The sequence below is a fragment of the Mus musculus genome, chromosome 14 (genome assembly GCF_000001635.26).
Source record: "Mus musculus strain C57BL/6J chromosome 14, GRCm38.p6 C57BL/6J".
Taxonomy (NCBI): Eukaryota; Metazoa; Chordata; class Mammalia; order Rodentia; family Muridae; genus Mus; species Mus musculus.
The window spans coordinates 76,084,853-76,110,840 of NC_000080.6; the positions used below are offsets into that span (position 1 = coordinate 76,084,853).

At 42.4% G+C, this 25,988-nt stretch overlaps 1 protein-coding gene across 1 annotated transcript; it reads right to left on the reverse strand.

The window, feature by feature from the left end:
- Nucleotides 1–1,379: 1,379 nt before the first annotated feature.
- Nucleotides 1,380–25,963, reverse strand: Gpalpp1 (GPALPP motifs containing 1). The gene is made up of 8 exons (NM_026177.3): nucleotides 25,765–25,963; nucleotides 22,469–22,601; nucleotides 21,202–21,300; nucleotides 17,594–17,699; nucleotides 14,208–14,339; nucleotides 13,602–13,766; nucleotides 10,155–10,253; nucleotides 1,380–5,894 (listed from the first exon to the last, which is right to left on the reverse strand). The coding sequence occupies exons 1-8, from the start codon at nucleotides 25,850–25,852 to the stop codon at nucleotides 5,676–5,678; spliced, it is 1,041 nt and encodes a 346-aa protein (NP_080453.2). The 5' UTR covers nucleotides 25,853–25,963; the 3' UTR covers nucleotides 1,380–5,675.
- Between the last annotated feature and the right edge of the window lie 25 nt (nucleotides 25,964–25,988).

Below are 25,988 nucleotides of genomic sequence, written 5' to 3' on the forward strand. Positions count from 1 at the left end.
GAACAGCTTCCTGTGCAAGAACAATCCCTCGCCTTCTTGGCTCTGAAAGCATACATTTACGAATGATCTAACTGCTGTGTCTGAGAGGCTGGAAGCACCATAGCAACTTATTTAATTGCGAATGATAATACAACTGTAAATTAAAAATGACCTCTACTCAAATCCACTGAAAAGCCATGCCTAACTACTCCATGCTAGGCTTTTGCCAACGGTAGGTTTCTCTTTTCCCTCCTCTAGATTTTGTTTGCCATGAATATACGCCATTGTTCTGAGAACCATGCCTTCCCTTCCTCTGAGGGATCCTATGGTTCAGAGTCAAGAAATACACACAGCACTGAGAGAACCCAAGGACACCCAGTCCAAGTCACCCTGACCCCTGATTGACAGCTAACTTCGGGTTGCTAACACTACATCCTGTCTTGGGCTTGAAGGAGTGAAGTCCAGCCTGTTTGCTACCCTGACTAACCTGTATCCAGGGCCGCTGTAGCCACTGCCCTTCTATGTAAGAGATGTGATTGATTTCGGGGTTGGGGCTTTCTGGCTGCTGACTGGGTTGGAGTTGGAAATCCTATTTTTTCATTATTTTCTTATTTGTGGAGGGGAAAGTCTAAATATATCCTTTTGAATTGCGGTGTGATTTATAAACGACAGCAGGCTGTGGTGAGCTAACTGCGATGGCCTTACTCTCCATCGTCCCTGTTTGTGGTAGATGGATGTACTTCTTGATGTTAGGGGTTTGAGGGCGGTGAACGAGGAGGGGACGAGCAGGCATTTTAGACACAGTCCATCTCCTGGACAGCACCAAACACCAGCCCCAAAGCTAATGTGCGCCCTGTGTGCCTGCCCCCTCCCACTGCTGTTCTACACAAAGATTCTGAGACATGGGTTAGCAGTTACCTACTGAAAAGGAGATTCACAATGGGCAGACGTGGACACTGACAAATCTGGGGTGAACTCAGGACTGATTGACATACCTACCATAAGAAACACTGGAATTTTCATTAGAACCCTGGCGGGAATCAAAGGTAAGATGGACTCCATGGTCCCAGCACAGGCTTTTGACCCTGCAGTCAGTTCCATGATAGTGCTTCTCGCTCATCGCAGCTGAACTGGAAAACATGGTGCAGCCCATGCAGGCCTTTAGCCTGTGATTCTCCTGCCTTAGGCTCAATAGTGGGGTTGCAGGTCTGTGCCACCAGCATCTTCACTCCTCCTCCCCCACCCGAATTCTTTTTCTCCTTCCCATCACCTGCATAATAGTCCACAATGACTGGCTAACCAGAAGAAACCTGTTCAGGATATTCTTGCTGCCAGTACTGCTTGCTTCAGGAAAGCTAAGAATATCAAAACAAAGAAAAACAAAAAAGGAAGATTCCAACTTCTCAGATATAGAGGACATTTTATTCATATATGTATATATAAAACTATACTTCAAAATGATCCTTTTCTAAAAGCAGCCTTTCCTAAATGAAACGGCTACAAGGAGTATACAACCTTTCAACCTTGTACACACCATGGTCACAGTTAAACAATTTCTGGGTGGTGCTGAGAACTGGGGATGGAGCCAGGACTTCACGCTCACCCACATGCCTGGGCCCCGTTAGAGTGGGTTTTTAAAGCTGTAAACAAAACAACAACAACCAAACAAAAAGCTCTTCTACAGCAGCACAAGGCTCTGTATCTGCAGCCCAGACGAAGCCTCAGTATGGCAGCAGAAGTCAGGTAGGTGGTGCTTCGTGGTCTCTCATCTGGAGCCACTTTCCTCGATGTAGACTCCTCCTCTCAGGTATAATGCCCTGGAGAGGCTTTTCTAGAAGCACCAATAACACCATGGAGAAGTGGAAGCGGACGAGGCCTCGAGCTTATGAGCTCTGCACCACTGTCATGTATTTCACAATGGTATCAACATGATTAGTCTGCATAAGAACCATAGTATCATGTAACAGCGAATGATTTATGTGACTCTGAAACATGGAAGGCTCAGATCTATACACATAGCAATCTCACACCTAACAAAGGATAAATGAATAAGTGAATGTGTTCTTAAAGCTAAATAAATGAAAAAACTCATGTAGACTATGTCCCCCACCCCACAAGCAGAGCTCAGTTTTCCCTGTGGAGGCCAATCTGAAAGTCTTATCCTGGGTTGGCCAGGTCCTCTCTTGTTTTAGTCCCTCATCTTCCCCTACTACTAAAACCAACCGTCTGCTCACCAGTGATGTGAATACTGTTTGAGGCTGAGCAGTCGGACCTGGACAAGGCCATCCAGGGAATTGATGGCCAACGTTAGTGGTGAGACACCAGGGTTTGACCTGGTGCTAGTAACTCCTTTCTTCTTCACTCCCTGTAAAACATGGCCAGGGGTTGCAGGGCTGCTTTTATTAGGAAATGCTGACTGTCAGGGCAGTGGACTCCAGCAGGCCTCTGCTCTTTGGAAGATGGGATGATATGAGGAACATCTTTCTGTAATGCACACAGAGCTGCTTCATTTTTTTATGGTCAATATTAATTGAGATTTATGTCTCCATGTGGCCAAACCTCCCTGGAAATGGCATATACTTTACTGCAACTGTCATCTGGGTAACAGAAAATAGCACTGGCTCCAGGGTGCCAGCGAGGTAATCATACATCTGGTGGGCTGTCCTTTATCTGAGGTCACAGGAAATAGTAAGCATAGTACAGATATTCCTAACCCCTTCCACTGAGAAAGCAAGGCCAATGAGTGTCCAGAAGTGGTATTTTTACTTTTAAGATTATTTTTAAAGTTATGAGTCTGAGTGTCATTTTGTACATGGGCACAGATGACCATGGACCCCAAGAGGGGTCAGACCCCGTGCAGCTGGAGTTACAGGGAGTGTGGACACCAGGTGTGGGTGCTGGGAACTGAGTCAGGTGATTTGCAAGAGCTGTACACGCTCTGCCGACAGCTACCTCCTTTAAATTGATTGATTTCTTAGTATTTTAACTTTAAAAAGAGGCTGGAGAAATGGCTCAGCAGTTAAGAACACCGACTGCTCTTCCAAAGGTCCTGAGTTCAAATCCCAGCAACCACATTGTGGCTCACAACCATCCGTAAGGAAATCTGATACCCTCTTCTGGAGTGTCTGAAGACAGCTACAGTGTACTTACACATAATAACTTTTAAAAGTAACAAATTTCACAAAATATGTTAGGTTTTCTAATAGCTAAAAAAACATTTTCCTCTCATGGGGGGGGGGATAATCACAATATGAAAAGGACAGAATAAATACTCCTTTTTCTTGGATTTTTGAGACAGGGTCTCTCTACACAGCACTGGATGTCCTGGAATTCACTCTGTAGAGCAGGCTGGCCTTGAGCTTACATAGATATGCCTGCCTCTGCCTTCCAAGTGCTGGGATTAAAGGCACTCATGACCATGCTAGTCAGAATTAATACTCTTGTATAAAGTTTTATATGCAGAAACCCATTCACTTTAGCCAAAGGGTAGATCTATCTAAATCTATGGGGACAAGAAGTCTGTTTAATTTACTCAAAATAATTCAGGTTTTAAGAAGCAGCAGTCCTTGAATAGGCTGTTTATACCAGTATAAAAATTGTGCCACTATTAAGAAATACTTTATATTGTAATTTGAACAGTTTGCCTAATTTTTATAAAGTTCACATGAATTGGGAATCAAAACATTTTCCCATTACAACTCTATGCTTTGTGAAAACTAGAATACAGAGTCGGCAGAACAAAAAAACCTGCTAGAAATGCCCAGAATTCGCATTTAGCTTTTCTCTCCCTCATTAGGAGTGTCTGTTTAACAGCTCAAGAGGCATTGCTTACAGCACTAAACCATATAATACTCCCACTGGGTGGTTGCGAGTACAGATTCCCCATTTCCAGTGATTATTTGGTTATTTTTAAAAGCCATCCAGAATTAATATTCCAGTAAACCAGATACAAAGTGCTATATACATATATGAATCAGATGATCACATGTGACGTTCCAAGATGCAGGCAGCTTTGGTGAGACCATGAAGACAGCATCCTAGACTTCACATGAATGAGAATAGGTGAGTATAATGTCCTTCAGATTGCCTCCCCTACAAATATTTACTGTTAAAATCACAATATTTCCTTAACCTGAGATAATCCAAACAGCTTCTTTACCTTAAAACCAATAAAAACAATTAACCTGACAGGAACTAAATAAATACAACAGCAGGAAGGACAAACCCCCATGCTCTGTATAGACTAGGTTCAGTTTGGAAGACAAGCTAAGAAATTTAAAATTGATGGATTTGCAAGGGCCTGTGTGATGGTTTGTATGTGCTTGGCCCAGAGAGTGGCACTATTAGAAGGTGTGGCCTGTTGGAGTAGGTGTGTCACTGTGGGTGTGAGTTTTAAGACCCTCATCCTAACAGTATTCTGCTAGCAGCCTTCAGATGAAGATGTTGAACTCTCTGCTCCTCCTGCACCATGCCTGTCTAGATGCTGCCATGCTCCCACCCTGATGCTAATGGACTGAACCTCTGAACCTGTAAGCCAGCCCTAATTAAATGTCCTCACAAGAGTTGCCTCGGTCATGGTATCTGTTCACAGAGGTAAAACCCTAACTAAGACAGCCTGACACAATGATTCTAGGGCAGGTTAAATATATTTGAAGAAAAATGTCCAGACTGTGGTAGAGAGTATACAGTCTCACCCAGAACTAAGGAAACATGTAAGACACCATAAAAAATTAGGGGCTGTAGTATTGTGGGGATGGACTCTTAAAATAATTACATGAAGAAAAGCCAAGAACACCCAAAATCATTCCATTCTATATAAGAACACAGATTGTCTGTCCCCATAGTACTTTAAAGGATACAGACCATGGCAAATTTATATGTTTTTAAAGATCATTCTCTAACAAATTATGGTGGCCAGACAAACATCACACGGGGAAATCTCTCTTATGTAACAATGCAGTAAGCTGAAAAACATTTTAAAGTTCATATTATCCTTTAAAATCACACCTGAATATCGATATCTATTTCATGATACTACAAATCACGAGGAACTTAAGAAGCATCCTCAGCTCTCACACAATTCCTTAACCAACATCCCAGACTCTCATAGATGGACCCATGGGATTATGGATATTTAAGGCGTACCAGCTGACACTCAACTTACAGAGGCCTTCTGGAGCAATGCATGTTTTTCTAACTGTAATGTTGTTCAAAGAACGGTATGGTGGCACTCACCTTTAATCCCAGCACTTGGGGACAGAGGCAGGTGGGTCTCTGGGAGTTTGAGGCCAGCTTGCTAGTAGTATACACAGTGAGTTCTGGGCCAGCCAAGGTTACACAGTGAGACCCCGTCTCAAAAATCAACAAGCAAGTGAACAATTAAACACACACAAATGCCCCTAATGGACCACATGACCCCTCAAGCTGCACACCACACTCTGTGAAGAGCCCTTTCTCTTCATTGAAACCCTTTTCTAGTAGCAATGTTCTGTTGGGCTATTGTGAAGACAAAGCTTTTTTTTCCCACTATCTCCCCTCCCCCAACTTTTCAAAAGTCACAATTTATAAAAATGTAGACCCTGAATCTACTTTATACAAAAGGAGACGTATTTGTGCACATAATTACTATTGACAAAGGTATATTCTGAGGGGTTCAGGCTGATCAGTATAAGTGTACCTCACTGAAGTACACTTACTTATAAAAACATGTTGCCTTTGCCATGTGAAAACCGGGTGTTTAGTTCTCTGGATTTCTTTATTAGGGCTTTTTTCTGAGCCTCATCAAACCGATTAACCTTGAGATCTTTATCACGGTCAAATGGTATTCTCTCCTGGTGCTTGTTTTTATCTTCAGCAGCCTTACTCTTTAACTTCTTATGATGAATGTCCATGAGGGATTCTGATCTTTTTGATTCCTAGGGAAGTAGAACAGAAGTGAACACCTTAGCTCAGGTATGTTACAGACAGTCTACAACCATGAAGCAGACAAGACCAGTGCATGTGAATAAGAGATGTTTGCAAACCCTGATGGGGTCTTCTGGATCCAAGACAGCATGTATGCAGAAAATGTACACCTGTGGCAAATATGACTCAGATGGAACGAAGACATCTACCAGCTACATGTAGCAAGAGTTAAAAAAGGAAGGCAGCAGGGTCACATGGTTACTTAAGTCCTAACAGGAATGTAAACCAACAACAAGGGTGTGAAAGATGGACACTCTTATTCTCACGTCAGAGACGAAAGAGGCACTAACAGGTGGGAGCCAAACCAGAAGTGAGTATGAAAATGCAGAGCACAGATGCGGCCTAATTCTAGGCCTGCACAGAGAGTGCACGGCCAGAGCTCAAGGGGCCTTACCCACTACTTTGCTTGTACTCCCCCCCCAACCCCATTCCTCTTAGCTCCTGCTGATGCTCACACTTTCAGGTCTATCTAGACAGCATTTGCAGACAAGGTCTGTGCTAAGCAATTGGTTTAAGAAGTTTAGGGATTTGCTGTAGACCTCTGAGTAGACTAGCCTGGGACAGAAGGACCAGGGATTCCTCCAAGCCGGGTGTACATGTACACACACCCTGGGCTGCATAGAACGGGCATTCAGGACCAGGGAAAGTGGGAGTCATTTTAAGGTCATTCACAATGATTGCTAGTTAGTTAGTTTCTTTTCAAAGATTAAAAAAAAAAAAGTGTGTTCATGTGATCGTGCATGTGCTTCTGTGCACCACATGTATGCAAGAGTCCACAGCGGCCAAAAAGGGATTGGAGTCCCTGGAACTGGAGTCATAGGTGGTTGTGAGACATCACGGGGTGCTGAAAACTGAACTCAGGTTCTCTGCAAGATCAGTAAGCACTTTAACTGCTGAGCCAGCTCTCCAGCCCTCATTTAGTCTTTCTTAAAACAAAGCATCTGTAAAGGGGACCTTCCTTTAAGGCTATGAAGGGACAGGGCCTCAGGTAACCCAGGCTGGCCTCCAACTTGCTTGCTGTGTAGGCAAAGCTGGCTGTCAATTCCTGACACCCCCCCCCCTGCTTCCACTGCCCAATGCTCCACCACACCTGGCTCTTTTTCTAATTCTCAAACACTGTTCTTTTAATTTTTTTTAAAGACAGATATAAAATATTGGGTTCTATGATACATATTTCCTCTAAGAGCATAGTACTTTTGTTGGAATGCTTTAAAAAGAGGGGGAATGGCAAAAAGGATATATTTTGTTTAAAAATTGTAACTGTTGAGGCCCTGACTATGTCAAAGAATACCCATGAAAACAACATAGTAAAGACAGCTCAGCGAACACAGAGCAAGCGAACAGTAAGTGATGTGGAGTGGGGTTGGGTATTGGGGGTGAATCTGCAACCCTGGCAGAGGTGGGAGGATCCAGAGTTTGAGGTCAGCCTGGACTACAAAGAAAGTTCTAGGTCAGCCTGACATCCGCTCAGTTGTGAGCCTCTGTCTTGAAAAAAATCAAACGGCAACTGCCTGTCAAGTAGAGGGTGTAGCCTAGTGGTAGGGCATATACAAAGACTGTTCAATTCCCAGCACCCGAACCAAAACAATGCTTGTAATTTCCGAAATTTTAGGAAATTGAGAGCAATTTACCTTGAATACAATGGCTTTCACATTCTTTATTTTTTGTGTGTGGCTGGGGTTGTTGGGTTGTGTGTGGAGGTCAGAGAACAACTAGTGGGAACTGATTCGTTGTCTACCACGTGGATCCCAGGGACTGAATCAGGCTATCAGGCTTGTGGCAGGCGTCTTGACCCACTGAGCTGTCTATGGCCCTAGGGCAGCTTTAGCATGGCTTCTGAACGCTCATGCTTACTTTCCGGTTGACTGGCTTTTATTTGCATGGCACTACAAGAAAGAGTGTCCAGTTCATCAAAAGGAGAGGGTTACACAGCAGTTTCATAGTAAGACATATTACTACTTTGAACAGTAAACATCATAGTAATCGGAATTTCATAGAAGATTAGAATGTTCATTTCTTGGATGCATTAAAAGTAAACTGCAGAAATCACTATATGCTCCCTAAACACTTCAGCACATTCATGGCCACACTCAATATTCATTTATATTTCCTCCTAACAGTGAAATTGAACATACAGCTAGTAGGTGTACATTCACTGATATTTTCTAATTCAACCCCTCATGAGGATCTTGGCCATTTCTACATCATTCCAGTAAGCTCTCAATGTCACTCCTTGATAAATCCTCCTGTTCCAACAGCCACCACTGGACAAAAAAAATCCACCCTGCACATGGCAAGTTCACCCAGTGAGTGCTCCTGGCTGGGTCAGACTCTACCACTTGGGGTAATTACTCTGGCTCACCGGTACTGGTGCAGTCACTCATAATCTATTACATTTTATTGATGAGTATTCCACTTTATGCCTCCAGCTTTTCTTCCTTTCTCTGGTGGACACCTAGGCTGTTAGAGCGATAGCTATTATGAATCACCTCCTGTTGATATTTTTGCATCTTCTTGGGGCTACTGCAAATAGTGTTCTATTTTTTGGGAGCCATGTTTCCAGCGTCACACTGCAGGTGTCTGGTTTTATAAGAATGTTGGTTTGGAAAAGATCCAGCTAATGAATTTTTAGCCATTCTTTCTAAGATAGCCCATTATGGTTATAAACATATGTCCCACATGTTTCAAAAAGTTATGTTCTTTTTCAGGTCTACATATCCTGACTTTCATTTTCATTTCCTCTTTGGTTTTTTTTTTTTAATTTATTTATTTTATGTATATGAGGTCACTGTAGCGGTCTTCAGACACACCAGAAGAGGGTATCAGATCCCATTACAGATGGTCGCGAGCCACCATGTGGTTGCTGGGAATTGAACTCAGGACTCTGGAAGAGCAGAAGAGTCAGTGCTCTTAGCTGCGGAGTCATCTTTCTAACACCATTCTCTCTGGATTTTTATGTTTCCCAGTTATGGATGTCTTTTAGGTGATCCTGAACCCAGGCAATGTGGTCTACATGACTATAGCTCTTCCAGCTATACTGGGACTTGACTCCTGAGCTTGTTGGCTTAAGCAAGGGTTTCAGTTTTTCAAACACATTTCATGTGTGTTTTACTGTAACCAGTAAACTGGCTCCAGTCACACATGGTCAAGGAGTCAGGTTTTACACAGCTTTCATGAACTCAGACCCCCAGAGCAAAGGCACTTCTCCTAAGTGCCTCAAGCAACACTTAGTGTTTGCACTAGATTACTCCCCAGGGTTTGAAAGAGAAGCTAGGACAAAATATGAAAAATGATATATTAATAGGGACCTTAATTTATAAACCTAGATTCAATTAAATTTTAAAGTTTTTTTCTCCAATAAATCTTCCCACCAAATTTGCATATAATTTAAAAAGCTATACACTAAGGATCTCTATGAGTAAACAGAGCTCTTGCTTTCGGATCCAAGTGCCCCTGGTAGTAATTACATTGTGTGTGTGTGTGTGTGTGTGTGTGTGTGTGTGTTTGAGACAAGGTCTTACTATGAAGCCTCGGTTGACCTGGAACTCAGTGTGTAGACCAGGCTGGTCTTGAACTCACAAAGATGCTCCTACCTCTGTCTCCTGAGTGCTGTGATTAAATGCATGAGCCACCACACCCTGCAGGGATTAAACTTTTAATAAAAGATTTGGTAGGTAAGAATTAAAAGTTGAAGACATCTTATCAAATATATGAAAGGTTCTTATGCAAATGTTCATAGATAACAGAATCAAGTCTTTTTCGGGACGGAGACAGATATGTCTGAAGTAAAAGGAGATGAATGTGGCAGTTTAAACATGCCTTTTTTTTTTTTTTGGACTTGCATACTTAGCTGTTTGGAACATAGTTGCTTCCTTCCTAATTTTAAAGATAAGACTGATGCCTCACATCACAGTGTTCAGAGGTGAGATGCTGGTCTTGCTATTTTCATTCTTTTCCTTTATAATCCAAGTAAAGCTGGTTTTAAATAATCAGTGAGAGAAACAGAGAGACAGAGAGAGAAAAAGTAAGAAAAATAAAAACAATAGAATAAAAACAGAAAAATATGAGACAAGCAAACTGAAGGACAAGTCAAGAGGGCAGCCTGGGCTATGTAGTAAAATCTCAGCACAAAACAAAGGAAATGGAAACAAGAGGAAGAGAGAGAAGGGAAGAAGAGACTATATTTGTATGTATTTTATTTTCTTACTTACATTGTATGAGGATACTTGCTCGGCCAGTCTCTTATCCCTTCCTGACAATATGTTTTCTTCATCTTTCTTACTGAATGACTTCCTTGCTTCTTGTATTTCCTGAAGAATGAACATAATAACATCACTTAAAATAAAATTAAAAAGAAATACAATTAATTTTACTTAGATTAAATGACAGGAAACTGAACTAAAGCCAGGCCTGCTGAATTCCTCCAAGTCAGAAATAGCAACATTCCTCCTTGAGAAGGAGTCAGTCAGTGCAAGAGCCTGGGGTGTCCAGAAAAGGGGAACAATAAGATCAAAGCAAACCATCACCAGCTGGGGGAGACTCAGGGTGAGGCTAGACTAGAAATGGCGAAGTCTAGGAAAACAGCACACAAGAGCTCTTCCACTGCTGTTTTCAAAAATAGTAAAAGGAAAAATCACAAGCTATATACATCCCGACAAAGGAGGAGGGAAAAAAGAAAAGAAACAGAGGACACTATCACCATTCAGGGGTGGTTTGAGTGTCTATAGAATACCCAAGAAACCTGCTAACAGACTGTAACAGAAGCAAGGAGAGCAGAGGTTCGTGACACAAAGTCAGAGAGAGAATAAACCATGGCAGAAAGAAAATAAACATCCCATTTGCAAACACATGCACGCACACACTTGGATGACCCTGTAAAGGGCTACAGTGATACCCTAGAGATACCAGAACGAGACAGCTACACAACAGGAGTGGAAACCATTCTGAAGTTATATTTCAAAACTGTTTTCTGCTTATGAAAACCTCATATAATTTCCGGCATCCTCATGGAGACTCGCAACTATCTGCAACTCCAGTCTCAGGGATCTAACAGCCTCTTCTGGCCTCTGTGAGCATCATGCATGCATATGGTACACAGACAAACAAACAAGCAAAATACTTGTCCACATTAAAAAAACAATGAAATAAAAACTTTAAAAATAATCAGCTAAGAGCAGTGGGCAGCTTATGTCTGTAACCCCGGCGCTGGGAAAAAGGCAGGAAGAGTGCTGAGTGAGAGACTAGCCCGAGCCAGAGTAAAACCTCGCCCGGACAAAACCAAACCAGGCACTCAGAACCACTAGCCTCGGATTACTTAGAGTTGACATCACGTGTTGTTTTTCCTTCTCCTGTGCATACTGCATTACCTCACCTGTTACCATACTCAAATTTCTTCTCATCTTTGAGACCAAGAGTAGTGATGATGTTGGACAGTGTACAGCAGTTTGCTAGAGTGTGGAGAACGCATCACAACACCCACACCTGACCACCTTTACAAATAAATATCTTTTCCATTTTAATTCAGGGCAGGGGGACCCATGCCATGGCGGGCAGGCACGTGGACATCAGGGGACAACCTATGAGTCATTTCTGTCTCTCCACCCCGTGGGTCCTGGCGATTGAGCTTAGGCCATCCCACTTGGGAGGAAAGCACCTGTACCCACTGGCAATGCCACTGCCCGAGCCCTTAGCACTTCTAACTCATAAGCAGCTCTTCACAGAATAAAGTTTCACAGACGGCTTTCACCTTATTTTTTTCTTTCTATCACTTGCAACCAAACACTAGACTTCAACTCCCAGCTACATGTGGTAAACAGAAATCCTTAGATGCGGGGGATGATAAACAAGATAAAATAAGTCAAATATAGACCTGTTAGATCAGAACTGACAGAGCGATCATTACAGGTAATAGACATTTAAGACTTACGTGGAACACTTGATAGAAATGAAAACATTTAGAGGGAGTAAGTTTAATGAGCACCGCTGGGGACCTTGGTTCAGATCCTGACACTCAATAGAGTACTTCTTAATAACAAAAGTTTAATACCTAAGATACTTTATGTATGCAGGCTTTTATGTTTGTGTCCTTTGTTCGACACAGCAGTGGAGGTGCTTTTTGGCTACACTGGAGTTACTGAGCTTACGCAGCTGATGCAGTCGCTCTGAGCGATCCCCAGGTATCATTTCATTCACTGGGTTCATTTACTTTTAAAGACATTTAAGTTATCATTCCATGTATAGTATAACAGGACACAAAGGCCAGGGAATTTGAAGTTAGAAACTTGAAGATGAATGTTTTTCAGCGGTTACTTACTAGCTCCGTGACAAGCCATGAAGGGTGGCTTCCTGTCTATAAAACAAGGGCACTGAACCCAGACCTGGAGCCTTCCTTAGGTTTTAAAAATGGTAGCAGACTGGAGAATGGGAACAAGGAGTGGGACTTTCCTTCTATTCTGCAGAGGGTGATTCATGTCTTTGCTTCAGAACATAATCTCAGAAGGAAGTAATGCAGGGGCTGGCACGATATGGGCAGGAAGGGAATGGGCCCAGGGTGAAAACGTCAAGAGGGTGGGTGGTGTGACAACGAGGAACACTAAAGATTCAATGAAATACCAGGGTGACGATAATGAGGAAGGGCACAGGATGAAGAAAAGAGAAGTTGCAGCAAACACGAGGGAGCCAATCGGGTGATTGCGGGGCTCTGTCCAAAGTCTGCTGTTCCCCATCAAAACTGCTGAGGACTGTCACTCTTTTATCCTTTAGGTATCCATAATTGTACAGACTGGAAGTAAGGATAGCTTCTAACAAGAAACTTCCCCCTAACTGGGCAGTGCTGGCACATGCTTTTAATCTCAGCACTTGGGAGGCAGAGGCAAGAGGATCTCTGAGTTCAAGGCCAGCCTGGTCTACAGAGTGAGTTCCAGGACATTCAGGGCTACACAGAAAAACCCTGTCTCAAAAAAACAAACAAACAAACAAACAAAAAAAAAGAAAAAAGAAACTTCCCCCTAGACCACAGACAAGTGCTTAGATGTAAAGAAACCAGTACTTTGTGCAGCACTTCGAGGTGGCTATGAGAACAGAGTGCATTTGGAATAATTAATTAACAGCACTGAAACACAGTGAGAAACAATGGTGGTGGCTGACAGCTAGCAGACAGTCAAGGGCAATGGCTAACAGAGCTTAAGCCAGAGAGGAACACGGGAGGCTTTGACCATCCCTAGCTGGGCTGCCAGCACGTAACAGTGCATCTCTCCTACTGGACCATGGAGCATGCGGGCTATCCATTAACTTTATGATAGCCCAGAGAACTAATCAACTTTGTAGTAATTACTGGATTCTTGTCTCGTCTTAGCTTCCAAAGTGTAATAACCTGAGACAAGGGAGTTCTTGGAAACCCCTACCCCTCTCAAGAGTTCCAATTTCTCTTAATTTCTCACTTTTCCTCAATTTCTCACAGCTCTGTAACTCTCCTGAATAAAACTTGCTTCCACTTTGCATAATGCCACTGGTACCCGTGAACTCAGAGCCACCATCCCAAGTCCTTGGGTCATGTACAACTGTCCTGCTGCCCTCAAAACCCTGCACCAGTAGTACCCCTAAGTAAACTAGACAGAACACACGAACAAAAATCAAGAAAAACAAAACCACCCTGTTACCTTAGCTTTCCTCTCCCGGTCAGCTGGGGTGTCTGTCCAGACGGATCGGTCTCCGGATTTGTCATCTGCTCTTCTCTTAAAGGTTCTTGGCCCCAGACCAAATTCTTTCATTTCTGGTGGAAGCTCAGTCATCCAGGACTCTCTTGTAATTGGTTTAGATGAATCCTGCATGAGAAAGTGAGAAACAAGGTAGTAGGTGTGCATGGTGGTTTGGGCCTTGGGGTCCAGCTCTGGGGAGACAGGCTAGCAGATTTCTATGTGTTCAAAGTCAGTGCTGGCTACATGGTGAGTTCTAGGCTAGCCAGGACTACAGAGTGAGACCCTGTCTCAAAACGAAAACCCAAAACTCTACACAAACAAAACAATATTCATGCATGCACACACACTTGGAGGGTAGAAAGTTGATTCAGCGGCTGCTTGCTGCTCTTGTAAAGGAATGGGTTCAGTTCTTAGCACTCACATGGTAGCTGAAAACCATTTGATTCAGTTCCAGGGGCTCTGATTCCCTCTTTTAACCTCCTCAGATACCAGCATGCACTTAGTATGCATGCAGGCAAAACACTCATTTGCATAAAATAAATCAATAAAAAACCTTTGAAAACTTACATCATCTCCTTTGGTCAATTTTTCCTTCATCCTCTGGGCCCTTTTTTCAAACTCTGTCGTGACGCTATAGTTAACTGGTCCTTTTGCAGGCATTGGTCCAACAATATCCTCATCTTCACCGCTCTCTGCTTCCTTTAAAACAAGATAGTATTAATCTAGGAAGAGACCAATAGGTTATAATGATCTTAAACTACCTGGATTTTAGCTGTGGATTATACATAAGCAATAAGGCAAAAACAAAACAAAACAAAACAAAGCCACCAACCAAAAACCCCATAAACCCACAGTGCTAGCCCATCACTGAACAATGAGCTTTCCCGTGGCTTCCTTGATGACAGTGCCATAGCATGTAGATGTGTCCCATGTCTCTTCCTATGTCATCAGGGACCTCATTATATTATTCCTAGTCATTCCTGTTCTCTATCTGTGTGTGTGTGTGTGTGTGTGTGTGTGTGTGTGTGTGAGCTGTATTGCTGGTAGGAACCCAGGCTTTGCATGTGTTAGGCAAGGGTGCTACCTCTGAGTCACACCTCCAGGCGTTCAGCCCTCTGATTGATGGACAAAGAGCTGGTCTTAGAATCTTTCCACGTAGCGTTCCTGATATTTATTGCCAATTGGTCAGAAATGACACATTTCAAAACTATTTTATTCTCTGTACATCAAATGCTCTTTGGGATATGGCAAGTGAATCACGATGTCATCAGCTATTGCGAAACTAGAACTACGTAACAGCTTCCAAAACACTGACGCAGACACATCTGCTCAGTTCCCAGCACGGCCCACTCAGTACCAAGTCACAATAGCTCTGTGTTAACCGCAGACTTCTTGCTTGAGTTTTAGATCTGGCATTCTTTGACTGAGCTATCCCTCTCTGCTCCCTTGTCTTTGACACCCGCGATTCTTTCTCATGTCCTGAACTTTGATGGTGAGGCTTAAGTCTGAGGTTGTTTGACTTGCTAAACGTTTCATTTCAGTTTGCGTTTTCTTTAGTGACTCTTTGTTAAATTCTCCATTTAAATCTTGAATTGTTTTCATTATTTCATTCAACTGTTTCTATTTTCACAGACTTCGTTGAGGGATTTATTCATCCCTTCCTTAAGATCCTTGACTATATCCATAATTGCCATTTTAAGGGCCTTTCCTTAGGTTTCGGCTATATTGCATTTCTCAGGGCCTACTGTAACAGGGTCACTGGCTTCTGGTAGAGGCACAGTATCTTGGCTATTTATGTTTCTGTTTTGTACCAGGACCTATGCATCTGGAGCTACAATGTGTTGGTGTCCATATCAGGTCTTGTCTTTGTTGGGTGGGTTTTCTGTTCTCTGGTTGCTGTTACCCTCTCTGGATACTGAGCAGGGGTGGTGGCAGTGGGCCTCTGGTAGACAGTGCTTCTGTAGGGTAATGGGTGAAGAAAGGACTGTAGATGGGCTAGGAGGAAAGGCTAAGAGGGACTATGGTAAAGAGCTAGGGGTACTAGGGTCCACATGAAGAGGCAAGTCCTCAGAGAATGTACGTGGGTGATCAGAGGGGCTCCTGCAAGCAGGCTGCTACGGGACTAAGAACAGGTCTGGACAGGTCCTTATAGAGGACAGAAAGGACAGTGAAAATCGCCACCCCCTGAATTCCAGCCCAGTGTAGCCATGGAGGCCCACAGTAGGTGTTCTGCTGACACAAAAGAGTGAATGGGCTAGAACTGCATCCTGTTCTGAAGTCACTTCTGAAGTCACAGTGATAAACAGTTCCCAGGTATGACTCTGTGACAGATGCTGTGATATCTCAAGGCTTATAGTTTCTCCTTGCCTCAGCAGATTTATTACATCGAATAACAACATGCATGTCCTTTGGTTCTGACAGCTTCTGCGCCTTATTTAATTTTTTTGAGCTCACAGGATAAGGAGTTCATTCATACCCTTTTCATTTCCCCTTTAACCTAACAATAGCTTTCTATCTGGGGCTGTTCTCGTTAAACTCATACAAGTATAATTAAATAATTTTATCCCTGCTCTTGTGGCTTACTTTGAAGTGCACACACACACACACACACACACACACACACACTCACAAGAGTAACTGTGGTGGGCTCTGTCATTCAATGCCACAGATGGTTCTTACAATAAAACTATGAAGTAATATTCTTGACTTTTTTTTCGTAGTGAAGAAATGGAGCTTTAAATCAGTCTGTTAAGAGGACTAGAGAACTTACATCAAGTTTTAAACTTAGTACCTAAGAATAAGCCTTCCAGGGCTAGGGCTCTCTGCGCTCTCACAAGAGTGTCCGCTCTCTTCTTGACCCCATCTGCTCATGCGTTAGCCTTAAGTGTCTGCCGCTTACCTCTACAGTAGTTAACTGTGCTGCCACAAACACCTTCAGACTTTTTAATAATAATGATGATGATAAAGCGTGTGTCTAGGCAGAGAACAACACTATGGAGTCTTTCTCTCCTTCCAATCTCACATGCATTTCAGGGATGGAACTCAGGTGGCCAGGCTTATGTAGCAGGCACCATTACACACTGTGCCAGTTCATCAGCCCACAAACATTATCTTAAGTGAATGTGGAATTTTCTATAGATAGACACCTTTGTGACATAAAGTATGCAAATATAAAGCATACAATGAACCTTTAAAAGAGATGTATTTTTATTTATGTGTGTGTTTGTTTGTGTGCATATTCCACATATGCATAGATGCACACTGAGGTCCACAGCTGACATTGGATCCTCTACAGGTAGAGTTATACCCAGTGTCGGTGCTGGGAACTGAACTTGGGTTCTCTGCAAATGCCCTAACTGCAGAACTATTTCTCTATGATGAACTTTTAAAGTTTTAAAAAACATTAGCATTTGGGGCCAGGCATGGTGGCACATGAGTTTAATCCCAACACCTGAGAGGCAGAGGCAGGTGGATCTCCATGAGTTCCAGGCTGGTTTACATAGTGAGTTCTAGGATAGCCAGGGCATGAAGATACCCTGCCTCAAAACAAACAAGGGAGGGGTGCTAATGGGTGGGTGAGGTATCTATATTGCATTAAGGTGGAAAGAGCCTCCCACTGGTGGTACCATTCCCTAGGCAGAGGATTTTAATGGGTAGCAATTTCCTCCAAAGTTAAAACCTTCCACCTTAAAAGAGGAAATGAAAAGTAATGAAAATACTACCCTTCAAAGATAAGGGGCATAGGCCACAACACCTGACTCTCCTATTTTGTTCAGACTTGCAGGAACAGCTTTTACTTCATCTCTGGGTGTCCTACTCTCACAGGAAGCTGACAGCGTGTTAAGAGAGTCATATTTGGAGTCTCCTATCACATGTGAGCCATATGATTACAGATACCATTCAAGCTCTGAGTTTGTTATACATTTTATTCTTTAAACAAAAAAACTCCAAACCTCTGAGTTGAAGAATGATGACACTTGCCCTGGATCCTCTCTGCCTTTGTCATTTTTCTGTGGAGACTTAATGAAACCAGGTGGCAATGCGGGACCTATTATAGGCCTGAAAATAAAATATACCATTATCATCCTCTCTTGACCTTAAAAAGCTATTTTCAGAAAATAGTTCACAGTTAAAAGAAAGCTAGATAGTAACAAATGTTGAAAATAAGAATTTTTTGTAGCCGGGTGTGGTTGCTCACACCTTTAATCCCAGCACTCGGGAGGCAGAGGCAGGAGGATTTCTGAGTTCGAGGCCAGCCTGGTCTACAAAGTGAGTTCCAGGATAGCCAGGGCTATACAGAGAAACCATGTCTCGAAAAACCAAAAAAAAAAAAAAAAGAATTTTTTGTAACATTACTTTCAGCAGTAGTAATAATTCTCTAGTAGGTATTTAAAAACCTAATTTTTGCACCTGTTATTTTCTACTTAATTTTTAGAAAAAATATTTTTATTTATCTATGGGTATGTGTGTGTCACAGTACAAATGTGGAGGTCAGAGGGCAAGCTTAGGGAATGGATTCTCTTTGTACTCTAGAGCTGGGGATGGAACTCAAGTTCTCAGGCTGTAGGACAAGCATCTTTATCTGTTGAGTTATCAACTAGACACTAGAGCATACAGTTTCAACCTTCTTGGTATGACTGTCCTCATGAGGGTATTTTCCATTGTGCTTTGACTTCCACTCTGTTTTGATATTTCTTATCCACTGAAAAATTCCATTGGGTCTTATAATTCAATGCATTCAATGCCACAGTTGATTCTTAAAATAAAACTGTGAAATAATATTCTTGATTTTTTTTTTACTACTTAAGTAGAAAGTGTTTTTCTTAAGGACACCTACCGTAGGTACACACAATAGATACCAGCAGTCAGTGACAACGCACCACAGCAGGACACACCTACACAGTCCTTGCTAATAATCCAGTAATGACCCAGAAGCACAGAAGAATGCAGCTGGTCCACCGTGCCCCACAGAGGAGGGAGAAGGTCCTGTGCCAATCACATTTCACCTAGTTGTATGCATCTTGTTCTTTCAACAACCCTTGTCCATGTAAGCCACAGCAGTTTGGGAAACAGTAATAGCCAAGATTAACACAAGCAGTGAGGGGCTGAGATGCAGTCTAAGCCCTGGGCTTTCTGATATCAAATTTCACCATTCTTTGAGTTGCATTACTGCCCTATTCTTAGGGAGCTATCATCAACACAAGAGGGAATGGCCTCGATCCTGAGCCTTTGCTAGAAAGGAAAACCTACTTTCTTCTCATCTCATACTTTCAGTCCCTTTATCCAATTTGTCCTTGTGGTTCTTGCTGGTTAGTGGTGACTATGCCTATGCCACTGAAGTCCTTGGCTGCACTCCCAGGGGGTGCATGTTACTTGGAGCCCCCCTGGCAGGCTTCTTGGCAGAAATCAAACAGTATTGAGAGTTATCCGTTCTGACCTCTTAATAATCTTGCCTTGGTTCATGAACCAAGTACAGAATAGTTTTGTATATGAATGGGTGCAGTTTCAGATTATCAGAAAGACCCAATTAGTTGTCATTTACAAGATACAAGGAAATGCTTGAGTTGCTTTTTTCCCCCTAAGTATAATCCTTAACAGAGCCACACGGACATTAATTGTTCAATTTTATGACTTTAGAATTTGTGGAGATGAAATCCATAGTAAGATCTTAGAAGACAGTAAATCTATTGGGTCAGTGAGAAGGCTCGGTGGGTAAGGAAGGTTCTTGCTGCCAGGCCGAGGACCTGAGTTTAAGCCTGGGACTCACAGAGAAGAAGGAGGAACTGACTCCCACAAGTGCTGTGACCTCCACAGGTGCAGTGGTGTCATCTGTGTACCCTTCATGAATAAATAAAGTGTAATAAAAATTTTAAAACATCAAAAAAAAATACATAGTAAATGTAAAACAGATATGACATTCTATAGTTGTTATGAGTTTTTTTACTTTATTTCACACAAGGATTTTATTGTCCAAAATGTTTTTTTAATTGAAAATAGCTTTTTTTCCATATAATATATCTGATTATGGTTCCCTTCCCCCAACTCTTCTCAGATCTTCCCCACTTCCCCACCCATCCAAAGCTACACTCTCTCATTCTCCCTCTCATTAGAAAACAGGCACCTAAAAATAAAATAAGGAAAACTAACAGAAAAAAGCCAAAGAGAAAACACAAGAGCATATCCAGATGCAGACTACACACTGGCACACACAGAATTCTCATAAAAACACAAGATCAGAAACCATCATATATGAGCGAAAGACCTGTAAAGTTAAAAAAAAAAAAAAAAAAAAAAAAAAGCTAGACCAAGCATCAAGTGTAATTTTCAAGAAAGGAGCTGCCAAAGGTTAAGTACAAGTTAAAATGTACTTAATCCAAAATGCTTAGACCACAAGCATTTCCAATTTCAGATTTTTGGATAATTTACATATGTATAATGAGAAACCTTGGGGGAAGACCCTCAAGTATAAACATGAAAATTCATTTGTGTTTCATATATATACCTTCTACACATAGCCCCAAGGCAATGTATATACTATGCTAGGTGATAATTATATACCTAGAACAAGGCAGTACATGCTGGCTGTGCTCAAAGTCTGGGATCTGGAAGCACGCTGGATTACAGAGTTTCAACTGAGAACTGCCCATCTATAACGGGTTCCTCTGGAAGGCATGTTACATTGCAGGGCCAGTATTACCTATGAAAGGTGGAAACAGAGCCTAACTTGTAGGCTTTGAGAGCCACATCTGTGAAACTGGAGCATTTGTACTATTCTTAAAATATGTAAAAAGCATTATTTGTTTGGGGATGACACAAAACAAACAGCAGTAGACTGGTAGTCCCGCTACACTTAAAAGAGACAGAGTTACATGGACATTAGGAATCGGCATCTGAGATCCTAAACTCTGAATATAAAAAGAAACAGCCACTTCTTCCATACAGTCAGGCATGTGGCATGCATTATACTAGAAAACTGTCATGTACTCCCTGAAAAGTGGTTTTGGAGATGGGTCCCACTTCAGAACCAAGCACATTTGTCTCACAGTGTCCTGCAAGGCCCCTTGTCCAAGGACAGGTGGTCCCTGGCCCTGAGAGATGGGAAAAGAAGAACAGAAAGCATGCCCCTCCCCCAAAACTCATGACCTTGAAGTTCAGAAGCAGAGTAGATTGGTTGGGTAGAAACACTGCTCTGCACACAGCTGCAGGGCGAATGATCCCCAGCCTCTTCCCAGAGAAAACTCTGCTTCCGTTTACCCTGTTGTGGGAATGGCTAACTGAAGTCTGAGCCAGGAGGGGACCTCCTGCCTGCTTCCTCTTGCCCATAAGAGGCTCTAGCTGACTGCTTTCCCAGTGCGTCTCCAATCTCTCTGCAGGGTGAAGTGAGTGGGACTTAATGCTCGCCTCCAAGCTGCTGTTTTAGCCTTCTAGTCTCACTTGCTATACACTTAAAAAACTTAACTCATTCAAAACTAAGAGGATGGCACTCATGGGCTAGTCTCTGTATAAAACAACATAGTGTTATGAACTTTAAAAGAATGGCTGACACATTCTAATTTATCACCTGGGAGGAGAGTCATCCTGCTTCTTAAACCCAGGAGGAAGGGCTGGTCCAAAAAACCCATCATCATCGTCATCATCATCTTGATTTCGCCTCTGCTTTCTGAAAACAAAAATAGAGTAACTTACATTAAACATACCTGAAATTTTTGCAAAAACAAAAGCTTTAATTTTGATAGAAAAGATTCAGTAGATGTATTTAGACACTGGAACAATAAATCAACCCTGTTCCCCACACAAAACAAAGAAACAAACAAAACAACAGCATACTATAACCGTTCTTAATCTTTTCTGGAATTTATCTTCAGTTACTTATTTGTCAGCACTGGATCAGCATTCTTTATCTTGCGGGGCGTTCACGATCCCACTAAGTGAGAAATCTTAAGTCTTTCTGGCCCTTTCTTCCTGAAACACATGAGTTCAGCTTATTCTCCCTCTCAGAAGCACTGTAAGTTTCCTTTTCTGCTTCATAATCTTGAAAGGGTATCAAAAACCTTAGTCATCTGAAAATGAACGTTCAATTTAATAATCTGCCCCAGGGTCAGGAAGATTAGAAAGGAATCGTTTATTTAAACAGAACATCCATTGCCACACATTACTAGAATAAACTGCTTTTCATTTTTTTGGAGACGAGGTCTCACTATGTGGCCTTGGCTAGTCACCAACTCACAGATCACCTGGCTCAGCCTCTGGAGTGCTGGGATTAAAGGTGGGCACCACCATGCCCAATTAGAATAAGATTCTTTATAGAAGATGTAGATTGTGTGAAATGCCGTCTGAAATGACATCTTCCCAGTCCACACAAATCCAAAAATAGTAGCCAGTGGTTCCAGCCACTATAGGAGGTGTGATGGTGCAGGATAGTTGATCACATTGTGAACTGGAAGAATCTGTCTCTAACTGTGGCTCAGCCTTTGATCCTAGAGCTTTCTGTTTGCTGCAAACAAGTCCTTATGCTACGTTCCAGCCCTAGCAAGAGCTAAATACAGTCAACCCTAGGTCAAGAGGCCGAGCAAGCAACCAGCTGATGTGGGAGTGAACAGAAAGGGGGGTCTTTGAGTTGGAGTGGATTTAAGACAGCATGGAAAAGGGTCTTTTCCTTCTGGCTGAGGAGGAAGGTCATCTGGGTGCTTTCTCTGCCTCTTTGAGCGAGTGGGCTTTCACCACAGTGTCTGACTTCGGAATCTTTACTTGGTAATTCGAACAGCAGGGATTTTTGTTTTTAAAACAACAGTGTAAAGCTTGGTTTATTATATAATTTAGTGACTTACTTTGCATTTGGACCAGTGTCCTCTTCTTCAGACTCTTGATTGCCTTCTTCAGATAAAGAACTACTGTCCTCGTCACTGTCTGAGGAGTCTGAACTGCAGCTTCTGTAATTAGGGGGCAGAGCTGGCCCTGCAACTGTGAAAGTTTAGATGGATGTGTTACAGCCCTTTCACCAAATCCTCCTGATGGAAATGGGTCTTTTCATAGCCACAGTAGGCTAGCATTTACTATGGACTTATGTCTTCTAACTATCTATCCACCTACCAACCCATCCACCCACTGAGGATGTATCAGTAAATACAAAGAAACCAACGTAAAAAGGTCAGTCCAGACAAAGTGCTTATATTGAAACTTTAAAAACATGTGTCTGTGTGGAGGGGGGCAATTTGGAAGACAGTGGCCAGGGCAGGTCACTCTGACAAGGCATTTGGTAGACTTAAGTGACAAGACAACAGTGGTCATACAGCAATCCAAAAGAACATTCTAGACAGGAAGAGTCAGCAGGAGAGAATACACTATGTACTCGCCACCAATGCTGGAGGCTGAAGAGGTTGTACTTCTAATACAAAGGAGGGAAAGGCTGCAAGCTTTGGAGCTGGAGTCTTTGGCTTTGAATCTGGACTTTGCCACTTACTAACTATATGATTGTGTAAGTTAAACTGCTTGTGTTACTTTGTTGCTCTGTAAAATGTGGCCGATAAAGTTTAAATCTTAGACCAGGAGTCCTCAATAGAAGGAAACATTGAAGAATGTTACAGAGATGAACCCTGAGGGCATTTATGAAAAGTGCTACTTATAGTAGCTGACACCATTTGTAACACACATACCATCCACCATCTTTTCTTATACAGTTGATGGAAGGGTTAAACAGACAGACTGTTTGAGCCCCACACCTCCAAGGTACTTAATTCAGCATATTCACAATACAGAACAGCAACTATTAAGAACTGTGGGCAGGGAGATATGGGGGGTTGTTGCTCAACTTTCAATTCCAGAGATGAAGTGGTAGTGGCAGCTACACAAACAGTATGAATATAACTAATGCCACTGAAAAGTATGCTTTAAAATAGCGAATGTAATAGATCCAATAAATATCTTATGATAACATGAAAGAAAAAACCTAGTGCCTTAGTTAGGGTTACTATTGCTGTGATGAAAAATTATGACCAAAAGCTTATGTCAAGCTGACAAAAAGACCACTAACCAGCAATAGCAACACCTGCATATCTGTGTTTACTGATGCCCTAGTCACAACACAGAGGAAGGAAATGAAGCCAGTCTAAATGTCCATCAACAGATAAATGGATAGCAGAAATATGGTGTAAAATACACAGTGGGATTTTACTCAGCTGTAAATAAAAATGAAGTCACAAAAGTTCTAGAAAAGTGGATATAACTGGAAAGTGTTCTATAGTGAGGTGACCCAGTTTCAGAAAGGCAAATACACAGTCCTCTCTGATGTTCATACAAGTGCATATTAAGTGGGCTGAGTACGGATATAAGCTATGAAACTAGAAAAGAGATTATGAGGGGGTTAAAAGAGGTATTGAAGAATAGGGGACACACATGAGACACAGAAGGGGAAAGGAGGTTATGGGAGATGCCTGAAGGCTAAAAGAGATAAGAGGGGGTGGGAAGAAGAATTAACAAAAAGTTTTGTTTAAAAAATGACATAATTCGGTCTTAAGGATGGCTCAGGCAGCAGTTAAGAGTGTACACTGCAGAGGCCCCAAGTTCAGATCTCAGCACCCACATCTGGAGGCTCCCAACTGCCTGTAACTCCAGTTTCAAGGGTCCACACAACTCCTGTTCTCTTCAGGTACTTGCATTCACACGCACATACCCACACACAAACACATGAATATAAATAATGGAACCTAATGCTGTGTATGCCAATTTTACAAACTACAGATCAAGAAGACAAAAGAAATTTCAATAAGAAATAAGCAAAAGACTATCAGAGCACAGTGGTAAAAAGATAATAAAAAATTAGAAAAGTGTTCAATTTAATTTCTCACAAGAAAATACAAGTTTAAATTACTACAAAATATGGCTTCAAAACACCAGATTGAAAAGACAGAGGAAAATGATTAGGGAGAACATGGAACAATCAGAACTCCTATACTCACTGAGGGCTTTGGTAAACTGGTAGGATTCTGAAACTGAGGGTGTATAACAGAGGAGATAGATAGACGGACAGACAGATAGATACACATGCACACACATACACAGTGCATAGTGGCACTCTTTGTAAGAGTTAAAAACAAAAACAAAACCAGAATCTACCCAAATGTCTGTTACCTGTACAATAGGTAAAGAAATTGCAGGGGATTTACCAAATTGAATTCACTCATACTTCTTCAACCTAACTGGGTAGAAATTTCCTTCCTAAAACAAAGAATAAAGGGAATTTTTAAAAATAACGGCACTAGAAATAAGATCTGGAAGGAAGAATCTGCCGGAGACATAGTCTCTGGGTAGCCAGAAAAACAAAGTCAGATCAACATTCTGTCAGTTTTGTTCTTTCCCAAGTAGAGTCAGCGCCGGCCTTCAAACTGGAACAAACACTAAAGCCGGAAAAGCATGAAAGAGTGTGCGAGGTATTGATGTGGCATAGATGCATGTTAAGGTTGCAAGACACAGTGAATTGGTGGAGACTGAGATATCCACAAATTAGTTGAACAGAATGTGTTAAATATTAGCGTAACTGGGGAGAGGAAAACCCGGAGGAAGACGTGACAATGCTCGGGAAGGTGACGCTTAAACTGGTATATGAAGGACGTTTTGTCAGGCATTTAAGTACAACCATAGCACCCCCAAAAGTCTATCGTCAAAGCATAAACTCGAACTGTGTGGGCACTGGGCTGCTGTGTAAGATGGAATGATAGAATGAGGTCGGGAAGTCAGGCCGGGGAGGAGAGAGGCACAGGATCTTTGGCAAGAGTCTTGTAAATCTGAAGATATAGAGATACTAGGTTCTAACTTGGGCTTCATCACGGACTAGCTGCGTGTCTTAGGCACCGATTCATCAGCCGCTGTCATCATTTGTAACACATGCACCATCCATCATCTTTTCTTATACAGTTGATGGAAGGGTTAAACAGACGACCGGACGAAGATTGATCAGTTAGCACAGTCCTATTCGTAATAATAGCAAATTGGGACTGTATAGTCATTTTAACGATGATCGGGTCCCAAACACTCAGGCGTTGCCCAGCTTTTCCCCCAGGGCGGACCGCGCCCACTCCACGGTGGTCGCCAGTCCTTCCCGGGAGTGCAGACGCCCGCTGCTGCTTACCCGGGCTCGGGTCCCGTTCCTCGTCCTCAACTGTCGCGTGCTCCTTGAAGCCTGGCGGCAGTGCCGGCCCGATCAGGTCCCTAGCCATTCGCTGCGACGCACAGTCGCTCAAAGCCCAAGCCAACCTGCACACGCAGTTTAGCTAAACCCAGGCTGGACGGTGTAGACCAGGATTTGCTGCAAGGCCCGAAGGTTTTTCCGGCTTTGTCTGATGACGTAAGCCC

Excerpts from the sequence above, each read along its gene's own strand:
- Gpalpp1 (NM_026177.3), bottom strand. The coding sequence starts at position 25,852 with ATGGCTAGGGACCTGATCGGGCCGGCACTGCCGCCAGGCTTCAAGGAG. Across the intron at positions 22,602-25,764 it reads GGAACGGGACCCGAGCCCGG|TTGCAGGGCCAGCTCTGCCC; the intron begins GTAAGCAGCAGC and ends AAACTTTCACAG. Across the intron at positions 14,340-17,593 it reads CATCATTCTTCAACTCAGAG|GAAGCAGAGAGCGGTGAAGA; the intron begins GTTTGGAGTTTT and ends CTTGTTTTAAAG.